General features: G+C 51.0%; 1 protein-coding gene across 1 annotated transcript in view; it reads left to right on the plus strand.

Annotated features, from left to right (window-relative positions):
• The window catches only part of LOC144720793 (nebulin-like), a 100,424-nt gene that overhangs the window by 65,698 nt on the left and 12,380 nt on the right, over nt 1-22,346 (plus strand). Inside the window, exons 97-125 of the mRNA XM_078597842.1 lie at nt 296-400; nt 1,263-1,370; nt 1,613-1,717; nt 2,185-2,289; nt 2,422-2,520; nt 2,686-2,790; nt 3,417-3,521; nt 4,238-4,345; nt 4,744-4,848; nt 5,420-5,524; nt 5,815-5,919; nt 6,184-6,288; nt 6,629-6,733; nt 6,859-6,963; nt 7,244-7,348; nt 7,483-7,590; nt 7,716-7,820; nt 9,330-9,434; nt 9,831-9,935; nt 10,080-10,184; nt 10,681-10,791; nt 14,976-15,086; nt 15,571-15,672; nt 17,118-17,225; nt 17,500-17,598; nt 18,933-19,046; nt 20,141-20,245; nt 21,357-21,461; nt 21,762-21,866. Coding sequence (XP_078453968.1) covers nt 296-400; nt 1,263-1,370; nt 1,613-1,717; nt 2,185-2,289; nt 2,422-2,520; nt 2,686-2,790; nt 3,417-3,521; nt 4,238-4,345; nt 4,744-4,848; nt 5,420-5,524; nt 5,815-5,919; nt 6,184-6,288; nt 6,629-6,733; nt 6,859-6,963; nt 7,244-7,348; nt 7,483-7,590; nt 7,716-7,820; nt 9,330-9,434; nt 9,831-9,935; nt 10,080-10,184; nt 10,681-10,791; nt 14,976-15,086; nt 15,571-15,672; nt 17,118-17,225; nt 17,500-17,598; nt 18,933-19,046; nt 20,141-20,245; nt 21,357-21,461; nt 21,762-21,866 — 3,063 coding nt within the window. The remainder of the gene's footprint in view (nt 1-295; nt 401-1,262; nt 1,371-1,612; nt 1,718-2,184; nt 2,290-2,421; nt 2,521-2,685; nt 2,791-3,416; nt 3,522-4,237; nt 4,346-4,743; nt 4,849-5,419; nt 5,525-5,814; nt 5,920-6,183; nt 6,289-6,628; nt 6,734-6,858; nt 6,964-7,243; nt 7,349-7,482; nt 7,591-7,715; nt 7,821-9,329; nt 9,435-9,830; nt 9,936-10,079; nt 10,185-10,680; nt 10,792-14,975; nt 15,087-15,570; nt 15,673-17,117; nt 17,226-17,499; nt 17,599-18,932; nt 19,047-20,140; nt 20,246-21,356; nt 21,462-21,761; nt 21,867-22,346) is intronic.

The raw sequence follows: 22,346 nt of genomic DNA on the forward strand, positions 1-22,346 counted from the left end.
AAAGCTGAGTCGACCTAGGAGAGGTCCATAACCGGTTCAGATATTCATCACTAATGTTGGCTGTAAGAGGGAATTGATTTCGGGTCCCTGGGTATTTAGCACAGTGCAGTAATCACTGTACCACTGCTCCCAATAACATACCTACACAGAGACACAAACTCCCTTACTCACAGCTCAAAGGATTTTTGTAGGTGTGCTGCTGTTTTTTCTGTGCCTCTATGTCCTGTGTGCTGACCGCTGTGCACCTGTGCGCTGTGTCCGTGCGCTGTGTGGTATTTGGTGGGTGCTGGTACAGCGTTGGTACCAGCAAGGCCTTAAGCTGCTGCCCACGAGCTACCATCTCCCCGTTGACACGATAGCACTGGCCACTGCCAAGGCAGCGCATGGACTGACAAGCAATGTAAGTAACACTCTCCATACGCACAAGTGTGAACGTGTGCACATGTGCACATTCTGTTTGCATGTGCATTGTATGTCTTTTGTGGATTCTGGCCTCCTTGATCCCAAGATCCACTGCTCCACCAGTAATAACCACTTGGTTAGCCACTACACCCCCACTCTCTGTAAATCCCTCGCTAGGCAACTCCATCTGGTCTAGTGTTTGCCACCTGTCTGGGTTCTAACCTGGACAGTGTGGGAATTGGCATCTGAGTTTGGGTGGCTGGAATTGATTTGTGCCGAGTTCTGGTGACATTGTGTTGAACTTTGGAAGAGTCTATGGCACTTAAAACATAGCCAATATAAAGATCAATATTTGTTTTTGGGTTAGGCCACATGCTCTGGACTACGTGGCCCAACCCAAAAATAAATTCTGGATCGGTTTACTGCACAGTTTGGATAGACCTCGGCTGACTGAAAAATATGTCCAAGCTCGGACTGTGGGATAGGTGGTCATCTTAGCCTGGTCCCCTGTCCTTCCAAGTCTGGTAACCTTCATTGTCGACTTTCATTTCAGACCCCCTTCAATGCTTCCATTCCCTCCTTCCCTTGAGTGAGTGAGTGAGTGATTTTGTGAATGGGTGAATTAGTGAGTGGGTGGGTGGGTGAGTTAGTGAGCGGGTAAGAGGGTGAGTGAATGAGTAGGTCGGTGGGTGAGTCTGTAAGTGGATGGGTAAATGAGTGGGTTAGTGAGTGGTTGAGTGAAAGGCTTCCCTTCTCTCCTTTTCTTTCTCAGTCCCTCCCGTTCGCTCCTGTGTCCTCCTGAGCATTTCAATGACATTTGTCACAACCTGTGCGTTCTTGCTGCTGCCATTGTTGTATAGATGCTGTACCGGGACAACTACGAGAAGGGCAAGGCTGCTGGCTATCGACTGCCCCACGATGCAGTTGGGTTCCGTACTGCCCTGCACGTAGGCCTCCTGCAGAACCAGGCAAGGCCACGTGGCAACGGTGTGGTGGTTGCATGTGGACGCAGTATCATAGTGAGGTGGTATGCTGGTTACACTGTGTTGTTGGTATGGTGGGTGGTGTGAATCATATGGTGGTGAGTGGTGTGCTGCTTACGTGTTTTGGTTGACATGGTTGTGTGTGATGTTGGTGGAATGGTGGCAAGTGGCCTGGTGGTCATGCTGAGCGATTGTGATGGTGTCTGTGTTGTGTGTGGTTATTACAGCGACTCTACCGTGTGGCCTATGAGAACGGAAAAGCGAACATCCACCTGGGCAAGGACCTACCCGAGATCACACACGTGCGCGCCGTACAGAAAGCCATCAGCCGTGTGAGTGAACCAGTATCAAGGGGCAACCTCGCCTCCGTATCTTTCTACTACCACTACCACCATGGTTTCTGTTCCTGTGAACATCACTCGTTGATTCCCCCACCCCCGTTGAGGACTCGACAATGTTTAACCACCAAACTGCAGGTCACAACGCTTTTCTTTCTGATTCTTCCCTCACACTGCTTCAATTTGGAATTAATTATACATCTCGAGGACTATTTCTGTATCTTGAAGAGTCTTGTGCATGCTTGGGAGAGTGAGGGAGACGGTGGTGTGTCCCTGTGTCTCACAGCCAGATCATACAACATGTCTCACTGGGCTGTGTCTGTGTCCCACAGCTGGGTTGTGACTCACAGCTGTGTCTGTGTCTCCCAGCTGGGTTGTGACTCACAGCTGGGCTGTGACTCACAGCTGTGTCTGTGTCTCCCAGCTGGGTTGTGACTCACAGCTGTGTCTGTGTCTCACAGCTGGACTACCGTGCTGCCTATGAGCTGACCAGGGGCCGACCGATGACCCTGGCTTGGACCCCTGAGCTGCTGCACTGCCGCTTAGTGGGAGAGCAGCTCAGTGACGTGAGTGAGGCTCTGCCATCTGCAAGAACACTCACGTACACGGTTCCTGACGCACACAAGTCTGTGCGCGTGTGTCTAGGTATGGATGTATGCATACATGTGTGTGTGTTCCGTGTGCCCGTGCGATTCCAGGTGAAGTATAAGGAAGACCTGCATTGTATGCAGGGGACTGGGTGCTACCTCTTCAACAGCCCTGCCTTCACGCTGGCTCGCGAGGCCAAGCGCTATGGGGTACATCGCTGCCAGAAAACGTCTCCCCAATGCCTCCTGTGTGACTGCTATTGATGAAAAATAATGACAGCAATAGCTAACGTCGGCTATTTATATGTGAACATCACGTTACCTGTATTCTCGTGCGTGTGTGTGTGTGTGCACGTGCTCATGTGCACATATCAGAGCGCCTACACAAAGGGCGCGAAGGTGCTGCTGGGCAATCCCAAGGTGGTGCTGGACACCCCGGAGTATCTGCGTCTCCAGCAGAACAAGGAGCACACGAGCGACGTAAGGATTCCCATTCATCGGCTTGGCACAGCAGTCTCCTGTGAGCTGTCATGGGACAGCTGTGTTACTCATCTGGCTAAGGAGGCAACGCAGAAGCTCGGTTTTCTTTTTCGTGACAATGCCTCTTGAACTCCAATTATTACTGCTGCTGCTGCTAAACAAAGCGAAAATTCGGCCGAAATCTGGAGCTCAGCTGCTGTCACACCTGGGGTGGAGCTCGGACAGAGTTCAGAGTGAAGCAGCAGTCAGGGTGATTGACGATCCAGCACTCGCCGATTCACTCCAGTCACTCGGTCACCAGCGATCAGTCACCTCCTTATCACTCTTCTATCACCACTACCATGGTTACTGTTCCTATTAACTTCACTCATCGATTCCCGCTCCCATGTTGAGGCCTCGTTCTACCAGACGGGCTCATCTCATCTACATTGGGGAAGTAAACTGTGATTAGCCTCTGGATAGACTCGGCCCCGCCAAAGAATTGTCAGACATCCACCCCTGGCACTGCAGGGCTGTAAACAGGAGATGAGCACCGCCTCATTCTTCTTTTGAGCAGCAGGCGAGCACTTTGACTCTGAGTCACACATGCTCACTCGCTCAACACGGCGCCACTCTGTGCCCTCCAGCTGGTGTACCGTGCAACGGGAAACGTCCTCAAGTCCCGCTACACGCCCGTGCTGGACACCCCCATGCTGCTCCGTGCCAAGTACGCCCAGGAGCTGCAGAGTCAGGTGCTGCACCCTCTTCGACCACAAAAATGCCCCCTGTAAACTCCAACAGACTGTTGAGGCAAGTGCTGTTAGTGAGCACCTATGAAGATCGGCATGGCACACGTGGGGGTGGGTGGCCAACACCATGGTCAGTCACCTTTGTCTCCGCGGTGCCAATGTTTACACGCCACACCAGGTACTCATATAAGGCTTAGCTGACCTAGGAGAGGCCCAGGACTGGTTCAAATATTCGCCATTGTTTTGGTCGTAAGCGGGAATCAAACTTGGGTTGCTGAGTTTGGAGTGAGGTGTGCTAACCACTGTGCTACCGCTCCGCAGGCTGTGTGATAGACAAATACAAAGATCCCCATTTAGCCTGAACAGACTGTTGGGGCAAGTGGTGTTAGCGAGCACCTATGAAGGCCGGCATGGTACACGAGGGGGTGGGTGGCCAACACCACGCCCGACCGTCTTTGTCTCCCAAGTGGCGATGTTTTACACATTGCATCAGGTCCTCATTTGAGGCCTAGTCGACCTCGGGGAGGCCCAGGACCGATTCAGACATTCATCACTGGTGTTGGTCGTGAGCGGCAATCGGACTTGAGTCACCAGGTTCGTAGCGTAGTACGCTAACCACTATACTCGTGCTGTCCACACACACATTCACATACGCGCATGCTCACCGCCCTCGCTATGCTCGCCGTGCTGACTGCCGTGCGTGCGTGTGCCGTGTGCAGTCCCTGTACACGGACGACGCCAAGAGGAATGTGCTGCACTCCTACAAGATGCACGCTGACACTCCTGCCCTGCTGCACGCCAAGGCCGCCAGCCAGCTCATCAATGGCGTGCGTACCCTGCCCACCGCTACCCACACCTCTCACACTTTGCGATATCACTGGACAAGCAATGGCTATAAATATATGTATTGGTAATACTAATGGTGCGGGAGATGATGGTAATGGTGGTGGCTGTGGATTTGATGGTGCTAATGGTGGTGCTTCTATTGTAATGGTGGTGTTGCTGGTAGTGATTTGTGTGGTGGTTGTGGTGGCCTTGATGATGGTTGTGGTTTTGGTGGTGGCGCAGTGGTGCGATGTTTTCCCATCTATCCCATGAAGCCTATGCTGGGCGCAGCTGTTGAGCTGTATAGCTGTATATGCTGTGATAGGGGCATAGTCAGGCTATGTGCAGTTGTGGCAGTGCAGTAGTCATATCAACCTGTTTTGTGCTCTGACGTGTGCAGCGACAGTACCGTGCTGAGTACGAGCAGCTGAAGCAGAAGTTTGTGTCGCGACTGGACTCGCCCGCAATCCTCACCGCCAAGCGAGCACACCACCTGGCCAGCGACGTAATGCCCCACACACAACACCACATAGAGCAGAGCCAGCTACACGTGAAGACTAGTCACAACATCCCCTGGTTGGCCATCTGGCAACGGAAAATGAAGTGATTTATGCATAGCATCTACCTTCACCAATGCCAGTCACAGCTCCAGAAAACCAAAAGATGCAGATACTCTTCGTCCCGACTGCCCCTCCAGCTCACTCCACTGATGAGGGATCACCAGAGGTCGCCTGGCTCTGTTTAAAGACCTCAAGTGCTCGAAATGTTGTATTTGCGGCCCCTGCCAGAGATAGAGGGCCTGTCCATGGAGAGTTTTAAATCTTACACTCAAGACCCGCCTTTTAAACATTTCCCTTTCGGAATTTGAATTCATGTTGGCTCAGCGCATACATTTGAAAACGTATCAGATACATTTTTGTACACAAATGGTTAGTTAGATACATTGTCAATTACACTTTTTAGGAATGAATATTTATTTATGAATAAAACTGAACACAACGCCATCGCACAATGCAGATCGTCTCTTGGCCTACCATGCGTGCGTGCGCATGGGGCACGTGTGCTCGTGTCTGCAGCTGCGCTACAAGGAGGCGTTCGAGAAGGACAAGGGACGTTACAACATGCGGGAAGACGCGTGCGAACTGCGCCACCACCGGCTCGTAACCGACCGCATCAGCGACGTAAGTCCTCACCCGTTACCTCGCCCTCACCCCTTTCCTCTCCCTCGCCCCTTCCATCGGCCATTCCCTCACCCTTTCCTTTTTCCTCGCCCATTCCCTTACCCTTTCCCTCGCCCATTCCCTTGCCCGTTTCCTTGCCCGTTCCCTCGCCCGTTCCTTTTCCCTCGACCCTTCCATCGCCTGTTCCCTCGCCCGTCCCCTCGTATATTCCCACGCCCCTTCCCACACTCATTCCCTCGCCCGGCCCAAGCTCACACCGCCAGTCCGTTCCGCTGTGCCGGTGCGAGCAGGTGAAATACAAGGAGAATTACGTCCAGGGAGGAGGCGTGTGGAGCCACCTGCCCTTCCTACCGGAGCTGATACACCATAAGGATGTCACCGAAGCCATCAGCGACGTCAGTACCCGTGTTAATAACCGGAGCCGCTAGTGTGGCACACATGCACCTGTGCACCCAGCCCTCGTCCACCCCACTTGTCTGCCTACCCAGAACCTGCCTGCCAAAAAGGGCATTGTTCCACACACACAGACCACCACACACCTGTAATTGAATGCAGCCACATGTTGGACTATGATTCCGTTGCCCCGCCGCGTGATTTGCGCGTGTTGACAGGAGCGGTGAGGTGATTCAGTTGCTGTTGTGTGGTGGTGGTGTGCACAGGTGAGGTACAAGGAGGATGTTGGGTACCTGCGCGGCATCGGCTGCAACATGTGGGGCAACCCGGACATGGTGATGGCGAAGAGGAACCAGCAGCTCTATAGCGCCGTGAGTCACTGTGGCGCCTGCTACAGGAAGTCTACCAGAGCACACAGTGCATGTGGCGCAGCACACACCCCATTATTCATTCTGGACGAGGCTGAAAAGCCTATTTGAGTTACAATCCCATGCCCATGTACAAAGGTTTTATCTTAATTCACCAGAATACCTTATTTATGGTACATAAGTAAAACATCTATGTTATTCCGCCATAGGATTGTGGAATTTCCACTATTGGTGGCTCAGGACTATAAATAGAGCTTCGCCTCAATGCTCATTTGAGCAGAAAATAATTGTGTGCCATTCAAGCGCATACCATAGGATCACTGGCGCTGTGCCCGGTGCGCAGGCTGTCTACCACAAGGATTGGGACCTCAACCGCGGAAAGTTCTCCTTCACGGCCGACACGCCTGTCCTCCAGACTGCCAAGATGGCCGCCGTGCTCATAAGCCAGGTGCGTAGAGTAGGCCTGCCGGCCATCCTCTTGCTGGCCACACCGATTCTAGCCTTTGCCCTCGTACTGAACGGCGAGCGGTAACGCATGTGCGCTTGTGCGTGTGTGTGTGTGAATGCTTGCAGCTGAAGTACAAGGCGAAGTATGAAAAGATGAAGAGCAAGTTCACACCTGTGCTGGAGGAGCCCAGGAATTTGCACGCCAAGGCTATGCAAGTGCAGCAGAGCCCGGTATGTCTGCCTCATGTCGCGAGATGATTACCCCGGCGTTTTAATGCTGCAAAAAAAATTGGCAGACAATACCTGCTTCCCATATCTGTATCTACACTTTAAAAAAAGTCTTTCTTTTTACTCATCCCATCGACAACATAGCCTTCTGGAAGTGGTTTTGTTCAGCAGAATTGGTTTGGTTCAATACACGAAAACTGTGGACTGAATTCAACACTCAGTGTTACGCTGCAGGTGGCTCTTGGGGTCCTGTTGGAATGTGTCTCTTTGTCCTTGTGTCCAGTGGATGTACAAGAAAGACTTTGAGAAGATGAAGACTAAGTTCACTCTCCTGGTTGACATGCCATCCATTAAGCAAGCTAAGGCAGCCGCCAAGCTGATCAGCGACGTGAGCACTGCACACATACTGCTTGTCCCCTCGCGCGTCGCCCGATCGCGCATTGTCCTCACGTGCGCCTTCTCCTCGCGATCCACCCTTGTCAAAATGTGCAACTAATGGTGGCCCGTGTTGCGTGGTCCTAGATCGTCTACAAGGAAAAGCACAATAAGACAAAGCACATCGGCTTCACGCCCTTACAAGACTCGCCCTTCCTCCGCCACGTGAAGAAAGCCGACGCTCACACCAGCTATGTGAGTATGCCGCAAGCACCAAACCCTTCCCACCTCCTCTGAGTAGCCACACAACACCATCCGCGCGAACCTCTGCCATGCGGCAGGTTTAACGCGAGACGTTCGCCTGCGCCCCCCCCCCGCAGTGGAAGTACCGGGACGAGTACGACCGCAAGAAGGACACGTGCACTCTGCCTCCCGATGCCGTGCCACTGTGCACCGCCAAGCAGGCCTACGCCATCAGTCTGGACGTGAGCTGCACTGGCTGCCATGGCCACATCAGATTTTAATTAAGTGTGGTGGTTAATATGTTAAGGTAGTCAACGTTGGGAAACCTGTGATAATGGGAATTATTATTCTACTTGTTTACCAAGCAAAGCCTCACCGAGTTTCAAGATTCAATCTTGATGTGAAGCTTTCGTGACTGTAGGAATTCATACTCTTTGGTTCTTTCGGTAAAGTGACGTAGATAGAAAAATAACTAATAGGTCACGACGTTTCGATCGCAACACAAGCAATCGTCTTCAGGTGAAACAATAGAGCAGGTGGACTGCTGAGGCAGGAAGAAATATAGCGAGAGAGCTACTTCAACCAAAGGTTATATAGGTTTGTGGTGGGTACAACCCAAGGGTAAGTGGGCGGGGCTAGGGATGGAATTTGCAAGTACAGTGGAACCTCGGTATACATCGTTAACTCGTCCCAGAAGGTAGGACTTATACCGAAAATGACGTATACCGAACGAATTTTTCCCATAAGAAATAAAGGGAAAGGAAATAATCCGTTCCAGAGGAAAATAAATTATATTTTACATGGCATATTATACATTAATGGGGTTGTATAAAACAATTTAGACACTAATTACTAAAATTCATACAGAAGCCACGTGACCGCGCTGCTGCCAGCTGCGCTGGTCACGTGGCGTGCCTCAACCCCGCACGTCGCGCGCGCCTCGACCCGGGGCTCCACCCTCCATGGGGCAGCCCCCCACGCCCCCCGCCCCTCTCCCCCACGCCCCCCGCCCCTCTCCCCCACGCCACCCCGCCACTCTCGCATTGGACGGGGCATAGGCGGGTACTGTACGCGGTGACTCATCCCGACCCATACAAGTTCTAGCAAACGCGTCGTATCCCAAGCAAGACGTCGTATCTCAAGCAAGACGTCGTATCCCAAGAAATTTTCTCTCTCGAAAAAACACGACGTATACCAAATTCGACGTATTCCAAAACGGTCGTATACCGAGGTTCCACTGTAAATGTAAGATCGCAGAGCTAGCATGCCTCGGCTAATCCGAGGGGGGGAGGGAGGGGAGGGGGAGGAACCAGGTAAAGTGTTATGAGTCTCAAGATTCTTTGTTTGGAGGGTCCTGCTGAGTTTTCGCAGTGGGAGGTGACGATTGTTACGTGTTTTCCAATTATGTAATTAGCGAGTATTTTTAACAATGGCACACAATGGCCTACTCTTATTTGAATGTTACGGGATATTTTACGTCAACCGTAAAGCACAGCGCACATAATGTTACAGTTAATACACCTGCAGTATTAACCAGGGTGGCCTGCCAAAATCGAACCACAAACCCTCTAGTCCATGTCACCACCCACGTATTAATCACGTGGTGGCATGATTGTTGATGGTGCGGTGGCGGTGGATATAATTTGACCTTGGCATGAACCTATCTCGTTGAATGCTACGAGTTCAGCTTTGAGACTTATTTCACGAGTGCGTTGTACAGTGCAATGATGGCGATGATGTGGTTGTTGCAGCGGCCGTATCGAGCTCAGTATGAGAAGACGAAGGCTCAGTGGGTGGAGGTCCCCGACCGACCAGACATGGTGTCTGCGATGCGCGCGACCCTGCAGCTGAGTGATGTGCGTGCTCCGCCCTCACCCCGCGCACTTCTCTATTCCCATCCCCGGCCACAAGAGTGCACGTGAAATCCCACGATCCCTTGTGTCCCCTGTCTCCTTATTACACCCTGCATATTCGCAAGGTACACTGCACGCACAATGTAAACGGTCTGCACGCAGAGCGTGCCGAGTGCCTCTCGAGGTGAGTACAGCAGGCATCACCACCAAGCGCCATGCGCCCTGTGAAAGGCATGCACATCGGCCTCAATGTGGTTCCATTATTCTGCCACTTCTGACGTAGTGATCTGTACGAAAAGCTAAATTTCTGCAAGGTCTGTTACGGCTGTTGCACCTGTGCACACGTGCCTGTCCTCACACGTGTGTGCGCGTGTGTCCGTGTGTGTGTGTGTGGCTTAGGCGGAGTACCGGCAGGACCGGGAGATGCTCAAAGGCTGCAAGTTCTCTGTGACCAATGACAAGCTGATGGTTTTGGCTAAGCAGGGCCAAGACCTGGCCAGCGGTGTATGTCCACGCAGACACGTGTACATGGGAATATGCGGATGCACGTACCCATTGCTTGTGGGCAAGGCTGCGGTTGTGTGCTTACACGGGTATGTGTCTGGTGTATATGCGCTTGTATGCTTTTATGTGTGTACGGATGTGCAGATTAAATACCACGAGCAGTTCCAGCAGATGAAGGACAAATTCACGCCAGTGGCAGATAGCCCCGTGCTCAACAACGTCAAGAACGCCAGCAACCTCGCCTCCGAGGTGATGGTTGATCGATGATCTTCTGTTGTGTGGCCTCACGAGCATGGACGTCTCAATGTGGGAATCTCCAACTAGTGCTGCCAGTCTTAGCTGATTTCAATCTGTTATTAAAACTCGCTTACTCAAACGCCTGCAACCGCCACAGTGCAAGTTAATTTTTCATGAACCGGCCATGTGTGCCATTTAGTTCTGTATTTACGTGTGCGTTTGATTGGGTGAGATATTCACTGTATAAACTAGGTTATAGATTTACAATGTTTGTACAAGTGTCATAACGAGTTTTCTTTGTGTCAATTAACATCCTGAACCAAATTTCAAACGAGATGTTCCATCTCAAGGGATCATCCAGGTGAAATACTTTAATATTTGAAAGAATGCCTATTTATGTCTCGTACAACTCTGTAGCTTGCATTGATGTGAGAGATGTAAGTGGGAATGTCTACTGCTGAGAGAGACGGTGACAATAGTCACTCTCGTACGTGACCGGACCGAGCAGGTCAAGTACAAGGAGGCGGGAAAGAAGGTGCTGCCCAAGCCGGCATTCTCCAAGATCCCTCAGACCCCACAGACGGCCCTCGTCAAGAAGCTCTCCAAGCTGCAGAGTGGGGTTCGTTGTTCTCACACACACACACACGTGCATACAACAACAACCGCCATTCGCCATTAAGTGGCGGTGACGTCACCACGACGCTTGTGCCAGGCCATGTGCACCTTGAGGCCACGTGAAGTGTCGAACGCCCGCTGGCAGGAAGTCACGGGGCAGACCCAGGTGCCACAGGTCGACTGACTGAGATCACTGAGATGACTGGCTGATGCACCACTTTTTGCCCCCTACTGTGCCAACTTGCTGTGCTTTAGCCACCCGGCACTCCGCTCGTTGTTGTGAGCGTCGCTCCTCCGCCCTCTGTTGTTGTTGGAGGGCGACTGCCTCCAACTGCCCAGTAGCGTCTTTCACGAGCCTCCTCCACAGAGGCCGATCTTGACACCGCTGGTACCAGTCATCGGCAAGTCCACTCAGCTCCACGTCCTCCTGTACCACATCATTCCATCTCTTCTCTAGCCCGTGCCGCGCCCATTTAGTCCCCTCTATCCGGCCGAACCAAAGCTGTTTAGGCATGCGGTGGCTGGGCATGCGGGCTACATGACCCTGCCAAAGCAGCCTTGCCTGCCGGAGGAGCTCACCGATAGGACTTTGCCCAGATCTTTCAAGGATTTGTGGGCTCCGCAAGCCTCTCCTCAGCGTGCCTCACAAGGCGATGTTGAATAATTCTTGCCAGGACCTTTCCCGGTACACTGAGGAGTGAGATGCCCCTGCAGTTATAGTCTGTGCGGTCCCCCTTCTTAAAGAGGGGGACCACCAGGGCATCCTTCCAGTCCTGCGGAACCCGTCCAATGGTCCAGACTGTTGTTATGATGTCATGTAGTGCAGTCTGTGCACAAACGCCACCCTCCCTCAGCATTTTGCTTGGGAGATCATCTCTGCCCGGTGCCTTTCCTAGATCTCGTTGGAATTCCCTACACCTCTGCTGTAGCAGACAGACAAAAAATATGGCTTCTGTGCAGGACCGCCCTTTCCTGAAACCGCATTGGGGCTCTGCAAGCCTTTCCTCAGCGTGCCTCGCAAGGCAATGTTGAATAATCCTTGCCAGGACCTTTCCCGGCACACTGAGGAGTGAGATGCCCCTGTAGTTGTTACAGTCTGTGCGGTCCCTCTTCTTAAAGAGGGGGACCACCAGGGCATCCTTCCAGTCCTGCGGAACCCGTCCAATGGTCCAGACTGTTGTTATGATGTCATGTAGTGCAGTCTGTGCACAAACGCCACCCTCCCTCAGCATTTCGCTTGGGAGATCATCTCTGCCTGGTGCTTTTCCTGGTCTCAGACTCTGGATCGCCTTCAGTACTTCCTCAACAGATGGCACCTCAGCCAGCTACTCACAGGGGGTGACTTCCAATATTTGAGGTACCGCAGCCTCAGCAGGGTCATTCTCACTTTGTGCCACGATGTTTTCTTGGCTGAGGGATTTCCCCTCCCCCAGGACCTCACAGAAATGCTCAGCAAATCTGCAAACCTGTTCCTGGGGGTCGGAGATTGGATCACCGTTTTTTTCCCGTAATGATGGTAATAGGTGTGGCGCTGCAGGTTACTTTTTTAATGGAGTTAAATAGGGATTTGTGATCGTGGGCCACTGAGGCAGACCCATCTCCTCAGCAACCCGCGACCACCACCCATCCTTGCAGTGCCTCACGGCTCTCCGAACCTCCGAGCGAAGGCTGCGGTAAGCCTCCTCATTCTCTGACGTGGGATGCTGTAGACGATTAGATTATTAGAGTGGGCCTGTCGCTTTTTCTCAGCCAGCCTGAACACTTCCTCAACCATTGCAGCTGCATGAGTCACAGTCCTAAACCTCGCCCATTTACCCTCGACATCAGGAGGAGTGGGGGATGATGCCAAACCCAGCCGCAAATGATGATGAAATTCTCGCTTGCAACTTTCATCAGCTAACTGAGACCAGGCCACCTTAGGTTGGAATGGGGTCCTGTGTGTACACCCACCACCAGAGTGGAAAAATGGCAGGCGCATCTTACAGATGACTGACTAGTCGATGGTCAGAGGGCAGATCATCTCCACGGTAGGTCCTGGTGTCAAGGACATGGACTCGCATCCGCTGGTCTGTCACTATGTAGTCCAACAGATGTTCTTGCTTGGACCCGGCATGCATCCATGATGGAACAGCGTGTTGGTAATTACAAGCCCATGGGCTGCACAAAAATCTAGCAGCCTCCTACCATTGTTATTGAGCTGATCTGGCCCATGCCTTCCAATCACTCCAGATCAGGTGCCAGCATCATGACCAACTCAGGCATTGAAGTCACCCAACAAGATGACTCTATCCCGAGGGGCCACTTTAGTCCGCACCTGTGACAGGAGGTCATAGAAGGCATCTGACTCATCGGCTTTGCCTGCATCCCTCCATGGATGTTCGTTTTCGGTGGGGGCATAAGTAATCACGACCACGACTCCTCGCCTCCGGTTGATGGGAAAGTGAGCCCAAAGTAGCCTGGGGCTTACAGCTTCCCACACCTCAACGCCACGCTCCCACGCCCCCTTCATTCTTTTGTTCAGAAGAAGAGCCACACCCTGTTGTTTGGCAGTCTCCTGCCCCGAGTAGAGGACTGTCCACCCCTCATGGTGGCAGGAGCCAGAGCCGGTCCACCAGACATCCTGAATGCCAAAGAGATCCAGGCGGTACCAGTCCAGCTCCCGACAGAGGAGTGGCAGCTTCTCCTCCGCAGTGAGCATTCGAACATTCCACGTGGCCATCCGTAGTGGCTTTTCATTGTGTCTGGAGGAACCCCGAGGGTAAAGATTCAATCTCCTGGCTCCGCCAAATGGGGTTTGGCCAGGAGACGTCATAGACGCCTGGCCTCCGGCACAAGCTTATTAGTTAGATATTTCAGTCGTGGTTTAGTGGTAATTTATTGAAGGTGGAGGGGTTACCAGCCCCTCGCACCTGTCCAGAGCCCCCATTTAGCCACTGTGGTGGTCACAGACGCCATGAACGGAGAGGCCAATCGGAATTGGACCTCCCCCCCCACAGCACTGTCCACGACAGGGTTGCCCATCTGGCACCGCGAGGAGTTAAGGACATGCATACAAACACTCGCACAGATACACACACATGCACAAAGACAAAGATCCCCCGTATAACCTTTAAAGACTGTTTGGGCAAGTGCTGTTAGCGAAACACCTATGAAGGCTGGCACGGCACACGAGGGGGTGGGTGGCCGGCACCACACCTGACCACCTTTGTCTCCCAAGTGGCTATGTTTACACTTTGCACCAAGTACTCATTTGAGCATGAGTCGACCTAATGGAAGCCCGTAACCAGTTCAGATAATTGTCACTGGTGTTAGTCGTGAGCGGGAATTGAACTCAGGTTGCCGGGTTTGTAGAGCAGCATGCTAACCGCGACAATATGGCTCCCCATACATAAAGACAAAGATGCCCATTATTGCCTAAACAGACTGTTGGGGCAAGTGTTGTTAGCAAGCACCTATGAAGGCCGGCACAACACACGAGGGGGTAGGTGGCCAGGACCACGCCCGGCCGCCTTTGTCTCCCTAGTGCCGATATTTACACACCGCACCAGGCACTCATTTGCGGTTGAGTCGACCTATGGGAAGCCCAGGACTGTTTCAGATAATCATCACTGGTGTCGACCGTGAGCGGGAATGGAACTCGGGCCGCTGGGTTTGTAGCGTACCGTGCTAACCGCCACACTATCGCTCCCCATACACACACGCACAAACACACATGCACACGCACGCGCACACACACACATATGTACGTAAAGATAACATACTAATCGATCAAATGCTGTTACTGAGCACCTATGAAGGTCAGCATGGCACTCAAAAGAGAGCGGTGTGCCCAGCACAACATTCCGCTGATTTTGTCTCCCCAGTGGCAATGTTGACAACCACGCCAGGTATTCTTTTAAGGCTGAAGCGACCTAAGTGATTACCAGGTCTGGTATGGATAGTGATCGCTCATGTTGACCGTGCGCAGGAACTCTGGCCACTGGGTTCATAGCGCAGTGTGCTAACCACTGCACGAACACTTCCCACACACACACACATACATGCACGCACAGACACGCACACATATCGCACGGTCTCACCATGAATACCTCACGCGGCCACATAGCGCAGGCCCATAGCACAGGCACACCGTTCACATGTGAAGGCAGCTGTGGGAGTGGCCACCCTGGCATGCACTGCTGTTTGCAGAAGTGCTACCGGCAGAAGCACGATCAGGAAAGAGGGAAGTCCGATTACGCCAGCATGGAGCACCCGCCCGACGTGCAGCACGCCATGGACGTGAACAAGAAGCAGAGCTCGGTGAGTAGCTCACCACAGCCCCCCACAGCCTCGCCCGTACGCCCCCACGCCCCCCGCTGCTACGCACCTGACGTACTCGCACACCTGCGCAGGCTCCGCTACGTACACGTGATTCACCTATGTGAGCCTTAACAACACTACCCCACGGGCATCGCGCACGCGTCCCACTGTGAGTGTGGCCAACGTGGGCAAGAACTCCGGCTTGTTCTGGCCGCCGTGAAGGCAGCTGTACGAAGGTGCAGCCCGTGGCCCCAATTTGATGCATGAGCACCCCACCTGCAGCCTTTAAATTGCAACCCCTGCCAAAATACTAGACTAAAAAGTCAAGGTGCAGCCCTGAGCAATTGTTTGCTCACTGGCGGATGGGTCTCCACGAGAGTGAACTCTCGTGTGTATGGGTCTACTCTTTCACATTACAGCAACACACTTAATGTTGATCATGTGCTATATGCTGTGCTGACTGTGTACCTTGTGCTGCCTGTAGGTGGCCTATAAGAAGGCCGCCAGGGCCAGTCTCAACTACACGCAAGTGGCCGATCGTCCCGACATCCTCAAGGCCCAGCAGGCTGCCAAGCTCATTAGCAATGTGGGTCCCCTCTCCTTCGCACAACGAACACCCCAATTGGAGAAAGCCCAGTTCACATCTCTAACAGGGACATCATGTATACCAGTGTGTGTGCCACAGACATGCTGTAAATAGCAGGTGTTGTTTAAATTACAGGGTGTGAACCAGTGTAAACCACACGGTATAAATCAGTGTGTTAACCACAGTGTAAATGACAGATTGTAAACCACAGTGTCATTCACAGACACCACAGATTTTAAAGCAACACAAAATAACTATATTCTTTGGGTCTTTCGGTAAAGTCACGTAGAAGGGAAATAATAAAATAAAAAAAATAACAAATAATACAATTCTAATGACGTTTCGGCCACAACGCAAGCAGCCGTCCTCAGGTGAAGAACAGAGCTGTCGGAAAGACAGCGTCCTAATGAACACTGCTAAGCTTGGCAGCGTATTTTAAGCTGGATGGGAGAAGCAGAGAGCCTTGACAAAGGAGTTTACATATCAACAGAGGAATTTAGCATGTTGATGACAAATGCAGATATGGGGTTAGTCACTCCTTGTGGAACGTGTAGGCGGTGGGAGGTCTCAAAGTCATATTATGCTCGTGTATTATGGAGGATTAGCGGTAATAAAGGAAGAGACATTTTTTATAATTATAATTTGGTACACCAGTCACTTAATGTTAATAACTCAGCTTATTGGAGAGTATATTGAGTACATTTATTATATTGATGTAATTTAAATTAAGTTTTTTTCACATCGGTTTATTGTATGGTAGTAGGGTATTTGCAGTTCTCCACTGCCAGCCTCTCACTATACACTCCGCGAGCTTCTCCACTGCTAGCCTCTCACTATACACTCCGCTAGCTTATCTGTTGCTAGCCTTAGCACACTCACACTTAGGATTCCGCTAGCCTCTCTACTGCTAGCCTGGCCACCGTCACTCCTCCAACCTCGCCCGTGCCTCCAGCGGAGGATCAGCTAACACACGTTCCCTCCTATCCCCCTCCTCATTAAGTGCCCCCAGGTGGCCCTCATTAAGCCGGCGTCCTCGCCACGCCCCACGCGCGTATTCTCCCCCTTATCGCCACTCTCTCTCGCCTCTGTGGCGCCTACTCCGCGTTTGCATTTGCAGCCAGCCAATCACTGCCTATTTCCCTAATTGCTGGCGTCTCTGTCTGCTGTCACACAGGCCACCTGCCTGCACCTGCTTATCCTTAGCTGACATCACTGTCTGCAACCCCGTACATAATGAACTGCTGTTTGCAAACCCTGTGCGCGTTACGCCACTACACAAGTGTAAAGCAAACCATAGAGTGCATAGCCTGCAGCAGTGTAAACCGCATTGTGCAACCCACACATGAGCGAGGTTGAGTGAGCGTAGGAGTCTGGGCGAGAGCGCTGAATGATGGTCGGTGACGTGAGTGAGGGATATGAGCAGGAATGTGATGCCATCGCTACAGATCGAATACCGGGCCAAGGCCAAGGAAGAGGCCGCGGGGTTGATCACTGGAATGGCAACTCGGCCAGACATCGACCACGCCACAGGGGTATCTCACCTGGTGTCGCAGGTAAGTCCTGACGCATCTTCCTCAGTCACGCACGATCATGGTACTCTCCAGTTATGTCTTACGCGCTCAGCCTGCAGTTGTGGTGATCCAGGGCGCCCTTGCAAAAGAGGTGATGCTGCCTAATGCGTCTCAACTAGGGTTAATTTCATCTCCTGGTTAAATAAAGAATACTACAGCTACGACCATCACCGACGTGTCCAGGGTGCTCGCTAAATTCCAGCCTTTCTAGGACACGGCCGTGGGTCCTTTATGATGTCGGCGGTGCTTCCAACAGGTGGAATACACGAAGCAGAAGCCTCGCGGCCACGGCGCCGCCTCCTACGACACACCACTCATGCGCCAACTCAAGAAGGCCAGCAACCTCATCAGCCACGTGAGCCTTCACAACACTACACCACGGGCATCGCACATGTGTCCCAACGTGAGTTTGGCCAACGTGGGCAAGAGCTCCGGCTTGGCCTGGCTGCCGTGAAGGCAGCTGTACGAAGGTGCAGCTCATGGCCCTGATTTGACGCATGAGCACCCTACGCAGTCTTTCAATTGCACCCCCCCCTACCAACAACCCCAGTAAAAGGTCAAGGTGCAGCCCTACAATTGCTTCCTCACCCCATTACTGGTGGATGGGCCTCTACTAGTGAGCATTAGTGGATTCTGATCTACTCTTCCACATTGACCAAACTTGTGATGGCGTCACGGTGGCAAGATGTTAACTACCTCGCCCAGTTTACAGGTCGTGGGTTTGATCCCGACCCTGATGCTTGTATATTTGGAGTTGGCATGTTCTCCCCTTGGTCGCGTGGACTTTTCTCTGGGTCCTCCGGTCTTTTCCTCCACTTTTAGAAACTTGTCTTTAGAGTATTTGGCTGCTATAAATTTCCATATGATAAGCCACGCCTTTTGGCGTCCTCTGGTCTAACACCGTTTTGAGACTAGGCTCAAAAGAAAGCTGTCTCTGGTGTGGACCAATCAGTTTCAAAGACAATGCAATGTTTTTTGTTTGCATTCTGACCACAAGTATTGTGGTTAATGCAGACATGATTCCTTGTAAAAGGTTTAAGTTTGGTGTTTTAACATTTTAACATCTGTTTTGTTACCAGTAAAAAGGAGAAAACCTATTCTCATAAGCCACTTCGTTGAGCTGTCATTGTGGCAAGGTCACATCTGAACAAGAGCTACATAGCTCAGTGGGCCTCACCTGGCATGAGGTAAAATACATTGGAAGAGGTGGGCGTAAGCACTCTCTAGCCCCCGCACACGACCCGCCGATCGTGGTGCACCCATTTATACCGCTGGGTGAACAGAGGTTGTGGGAGAATTTGAGACACTTGCACTGTCGTTTCAGCTGACACGACGGAAGATGAAATTGTTATTGATTAACCGACTGGTACACAAGTTACGTGGTTAATGGCGACTCGGTTGAGGATTGCTGTGTGTGACACACGTGCTGTTGCATTTTACAGATTTACCACAATAATTGTATAAATGTATTTGCCCTCCATTTGGAGCACCTGCCCACGTCCTTCATTTCGAGTGTGCCCCTCAATGAGTCTTACATCTTGAGACTCATTGGGGCTTTTCTGAGTAACTAATTTAAATACAATTACACCCCCCAAATTTACCTGCCAGGGAAGTCTGTACTTGGCCATTGCCTCATGAGGCTATTAAACTGACCATGTTATTCCTGGTGTGATGTCCATGCATGCACAGACAAAGTACAAGGAAAAGTTTGACAAGGAGGTGAAGGGGAAGAAGCCACACTTTAAGGCAGACGAGTCGACCACCTACAAAGCGAACAAGCAAGCGACTGCCCTGGCGAGCGAGGTGAGAAGCATCATTCTCGCAACCACTGACAATCCTGAACTCTCCTTCCACATCGCAGGGTACTTTGTGATAAGAGTCGCGAGTCAGACAGGAGACGGTAAGATCATGCAGAGCAATGTAGGCAGTTTTTACAAAGCTACGTATTGTATACGACGCTAACGATTATTTCTAATTATGTATCACAATATAATTTTGCGTTGAATTAGGAACCCAAAGCGTAAAGAGATGTTACTATAATATCGATAGTTCACCATCATTAATTCAAGCAAGCCTGACTGCTGATAAGACACTGCATGTCAGAATTGTTCCAGAGTTTGCTTGTATTGTTGAGCTAATGCTGCTGAAAAAACACACTTCCAGAAATGCCGTGTGGCTAATAAGGTGTAAAAAAAAACTTTCATTTTTAAGCGCCGCGACAAATATGGGAAGACATAATGTCTGCTTATTATATACTCCACAATTCCTTCATACATTATTCTTTTGTACAATGTTATATTAGGGGATTATACTCTTTCCCCCTTGGGAGAGAAGTCCCTTGCTATGTTCCTGCTTGTGCCACTAGCTGGTGCCATCCTTGCTTGCCCAGTCGCCCGTGCGCGGGACACACGAGACCGTCTCTGGAGGCCACGCCAGTCGAAAATACACGTGTGCGGTGTGTGCCGCTCACCCGCTCTCTAGCACTCCACTAACAGTGGCATACTGGAGTAAGGCAAGGTCCACGTTTCAGGCAGGTTGGGCAAAGTTGTGGTGAGTTAGGATTATGCCTTTCTTATTGGGAGTTACAGCTAGGTTTCAGATTGAAAAGTTAATAGCTACAGTGGCTTCCTAACATCAGAAGGAAGAGCATTCCAGATGGCCACAGAAGCGCATCTGAAAGCGCACGATGCAGTGATCATCTTTATTCGATGGCTATTCAAAAGCCGCTGCGACGATGACTGGAGTTTGCGTGATGGTTTGGGTGTGCACACAGGTTGGACGCACACACGCGTGACAGTTGAGGTTGGGGGTTAGAGTTGTGTTTCAGAGTTAGAACCGAGCTGTACGTCGGGATGCCCTGCCAGCCTCATGCCACCGGTGTTGCTGTGCGCCTGCAGGTGAAGTACAAGGAGGACCTGAAGAAGATGCACACTCCCGGTGTGGGTCTGGCCTCCTCGCTGCTCATGCAGCACATCACTTCCACCAGCAAACTCAGCAGTGAGGTGGGCACTCCCCAGAGAAAATCGCCACTACGCCGTTGGCACTGCACTGAAAACACTCAACACCTTCATCAGTAACACTGTGGCCTTAAAAGTAGAAATATCTATTTATACTGTAATAGGTAATGTTATGGGAAGTCGACCTTTGTAGCAAATAGAGAGGTGAGGAAGACTGAGCGAACAACAGTAGGAGACCAATCAGTTTCAAAGACAATGCATATATTATCAGAGTATTCAGTTTGGTGTTTTAACATCTTAACACCTGTTTAGTTGCCAGAAAAAAGGGGAAAACCTATTCTCAACAGTAGGAGACTTCGCAATAGCCATATACACCATGGGGCCCTGATTAAAATGTAATTTGAAAAATGTTTACAAATTATTATTATAATTTTCCAAGCTTTGTGGCACTATATCGGGACGTTTGACCTACTCCATGTATGTGGTTAAGCAAATTTTGCTCGTGACTTATTATGACCACTTGCTAAACATTTGTGACAAATTTTGGAGCAAAAACATGATTCCCCAGCAACGGATTGAGATGGAGGTGACACCTAAACCCCTTTTTCTTGGTTCTTTCGGTAAAGTCACGTAGAAGGGAAGTAATAAAATAATAAAAATAAAACATAATCAAATAATTATCACGACGTTTCGGCCACAACGCAAGCAGCCGTCCTCAGGTGAAGAACATGTCTGTCGATAAGACAGAGTCTAAATGACACGTCTTAGGCTTGGAGTGTCTATTTAAGCTGTGAGGTAGGAGGACAAATTATTTTGTCAAGGCTCTCTTCCTCCTCCCTCACAGCTTAAATAGACACTCCAAGCCTAAGACGTGTCATTTAGACTCTGTCTTATCGACAGACATGTTATTCACCTGAGGACGGCTGCTTGCGTTGTGGCCGAAACGTCGTGAGAATTATTTTATTATGTTTTATTTTTATTATTTTATTACTTCCCTTCTATGTGACTTTACCGAAAGAACCAAGAAGATGAATCCCTGCAGTCACGAAAGCTTTAAATCGAAACCTAACCCCTTTGTGTTTAGATTCAATGTATCCTGTCAAAAATACTATGTGAGATGGCAATGGAGATGAGAGTGAGTGTTTTGTGTTTGCAGAATGTGTATAAGAAGGAGTTTGAGAAGAGTCGTGGAAAGTACCTGCATGTGGTGGATGGGCCTCAGCAAGTCCATCACCGTGAGGTCACAGACATGCAGAGCGAGGTGGGTGACACAAGGCCAAGCGCCGCCGTACATGCGTAGTATCAGCGTGCATCGTTAACCTAGTACCTGTCAGCTCGTGACACGCAAGGGCATGCTTCACACTCGCTCGCATAGACGCGATTAATAGAGGTAATATATAAACCACAGCTTACACAGGTTGCTGAGGCAAACAATCGATTAACGTGCCCACCATGCCAGCCCAATCTGCTGGAGGCGCACCTGGGGACATTACCCCTCATTGCAGTGCCAGGTCTACGTGAGGGGCTGTGACGAGCGTGATTCTCTGTTTTTGCCGAGCAGTCCAAGTACAAGCAGGACTATGAGAAGTCGAAAGGAAAGCCCATGCTGGACTTCGAGACGCCCACCTTCATCACGGCACGCGAATCCCAGCTGATGCAGCGAGAGGTAGGACTTCTCTGTTCACATTGACTCGGGAGATTTTAACACTCGGGATGGGTGTATCACAGGCCTCCTAAAACTGTGCACATATCTACAAACTATACAGACTAGCTTAGTTTGTAGACACAGCCAGGATTAGTTTGTAGAATAAATGTAGATCATCTATAGAGCCCCATTGTTTCATTGATTTACGCTCGCTAACGAAGCAACGACACCAGGAGGCGACGCTGCTTTGTCTGGAAGATGCCCTCAAGGGACAGATGCATCATAGAACTGCGGAACTCGTCGAGTTCCCACTTGAGTATCGAGAAGTCCGACTCGACCGCCGTCGTGTTGGCGAGCACCGATGCCAACCCGCCGCTGAAAGCGCGGAGGTTGTCGAAACCACTCGGCAGCACATCCCACGCGTCGTTGAATGTCGTCGTGTTGGTGTGCTTGTTGATGGCGTCGTGAATGATCGTGTCCTCCTTGTAGAGCTTGACCAGT

This window comes from Lampetra planeri, chromosome 10, assembly GCF_965212315.1.
Source record: "Lampetra planeri chromosome 10, kcLamPlan1.2.h2, whole genome shotgun sequence".
In the NCBI taxonomy this organism is placed as follows: Eukaryota; Metazoa; Chordata; class Hyperoartia; order Petromyzontiformes; family Petromyzontidae; genus Lampetra; species Lampetra planeri.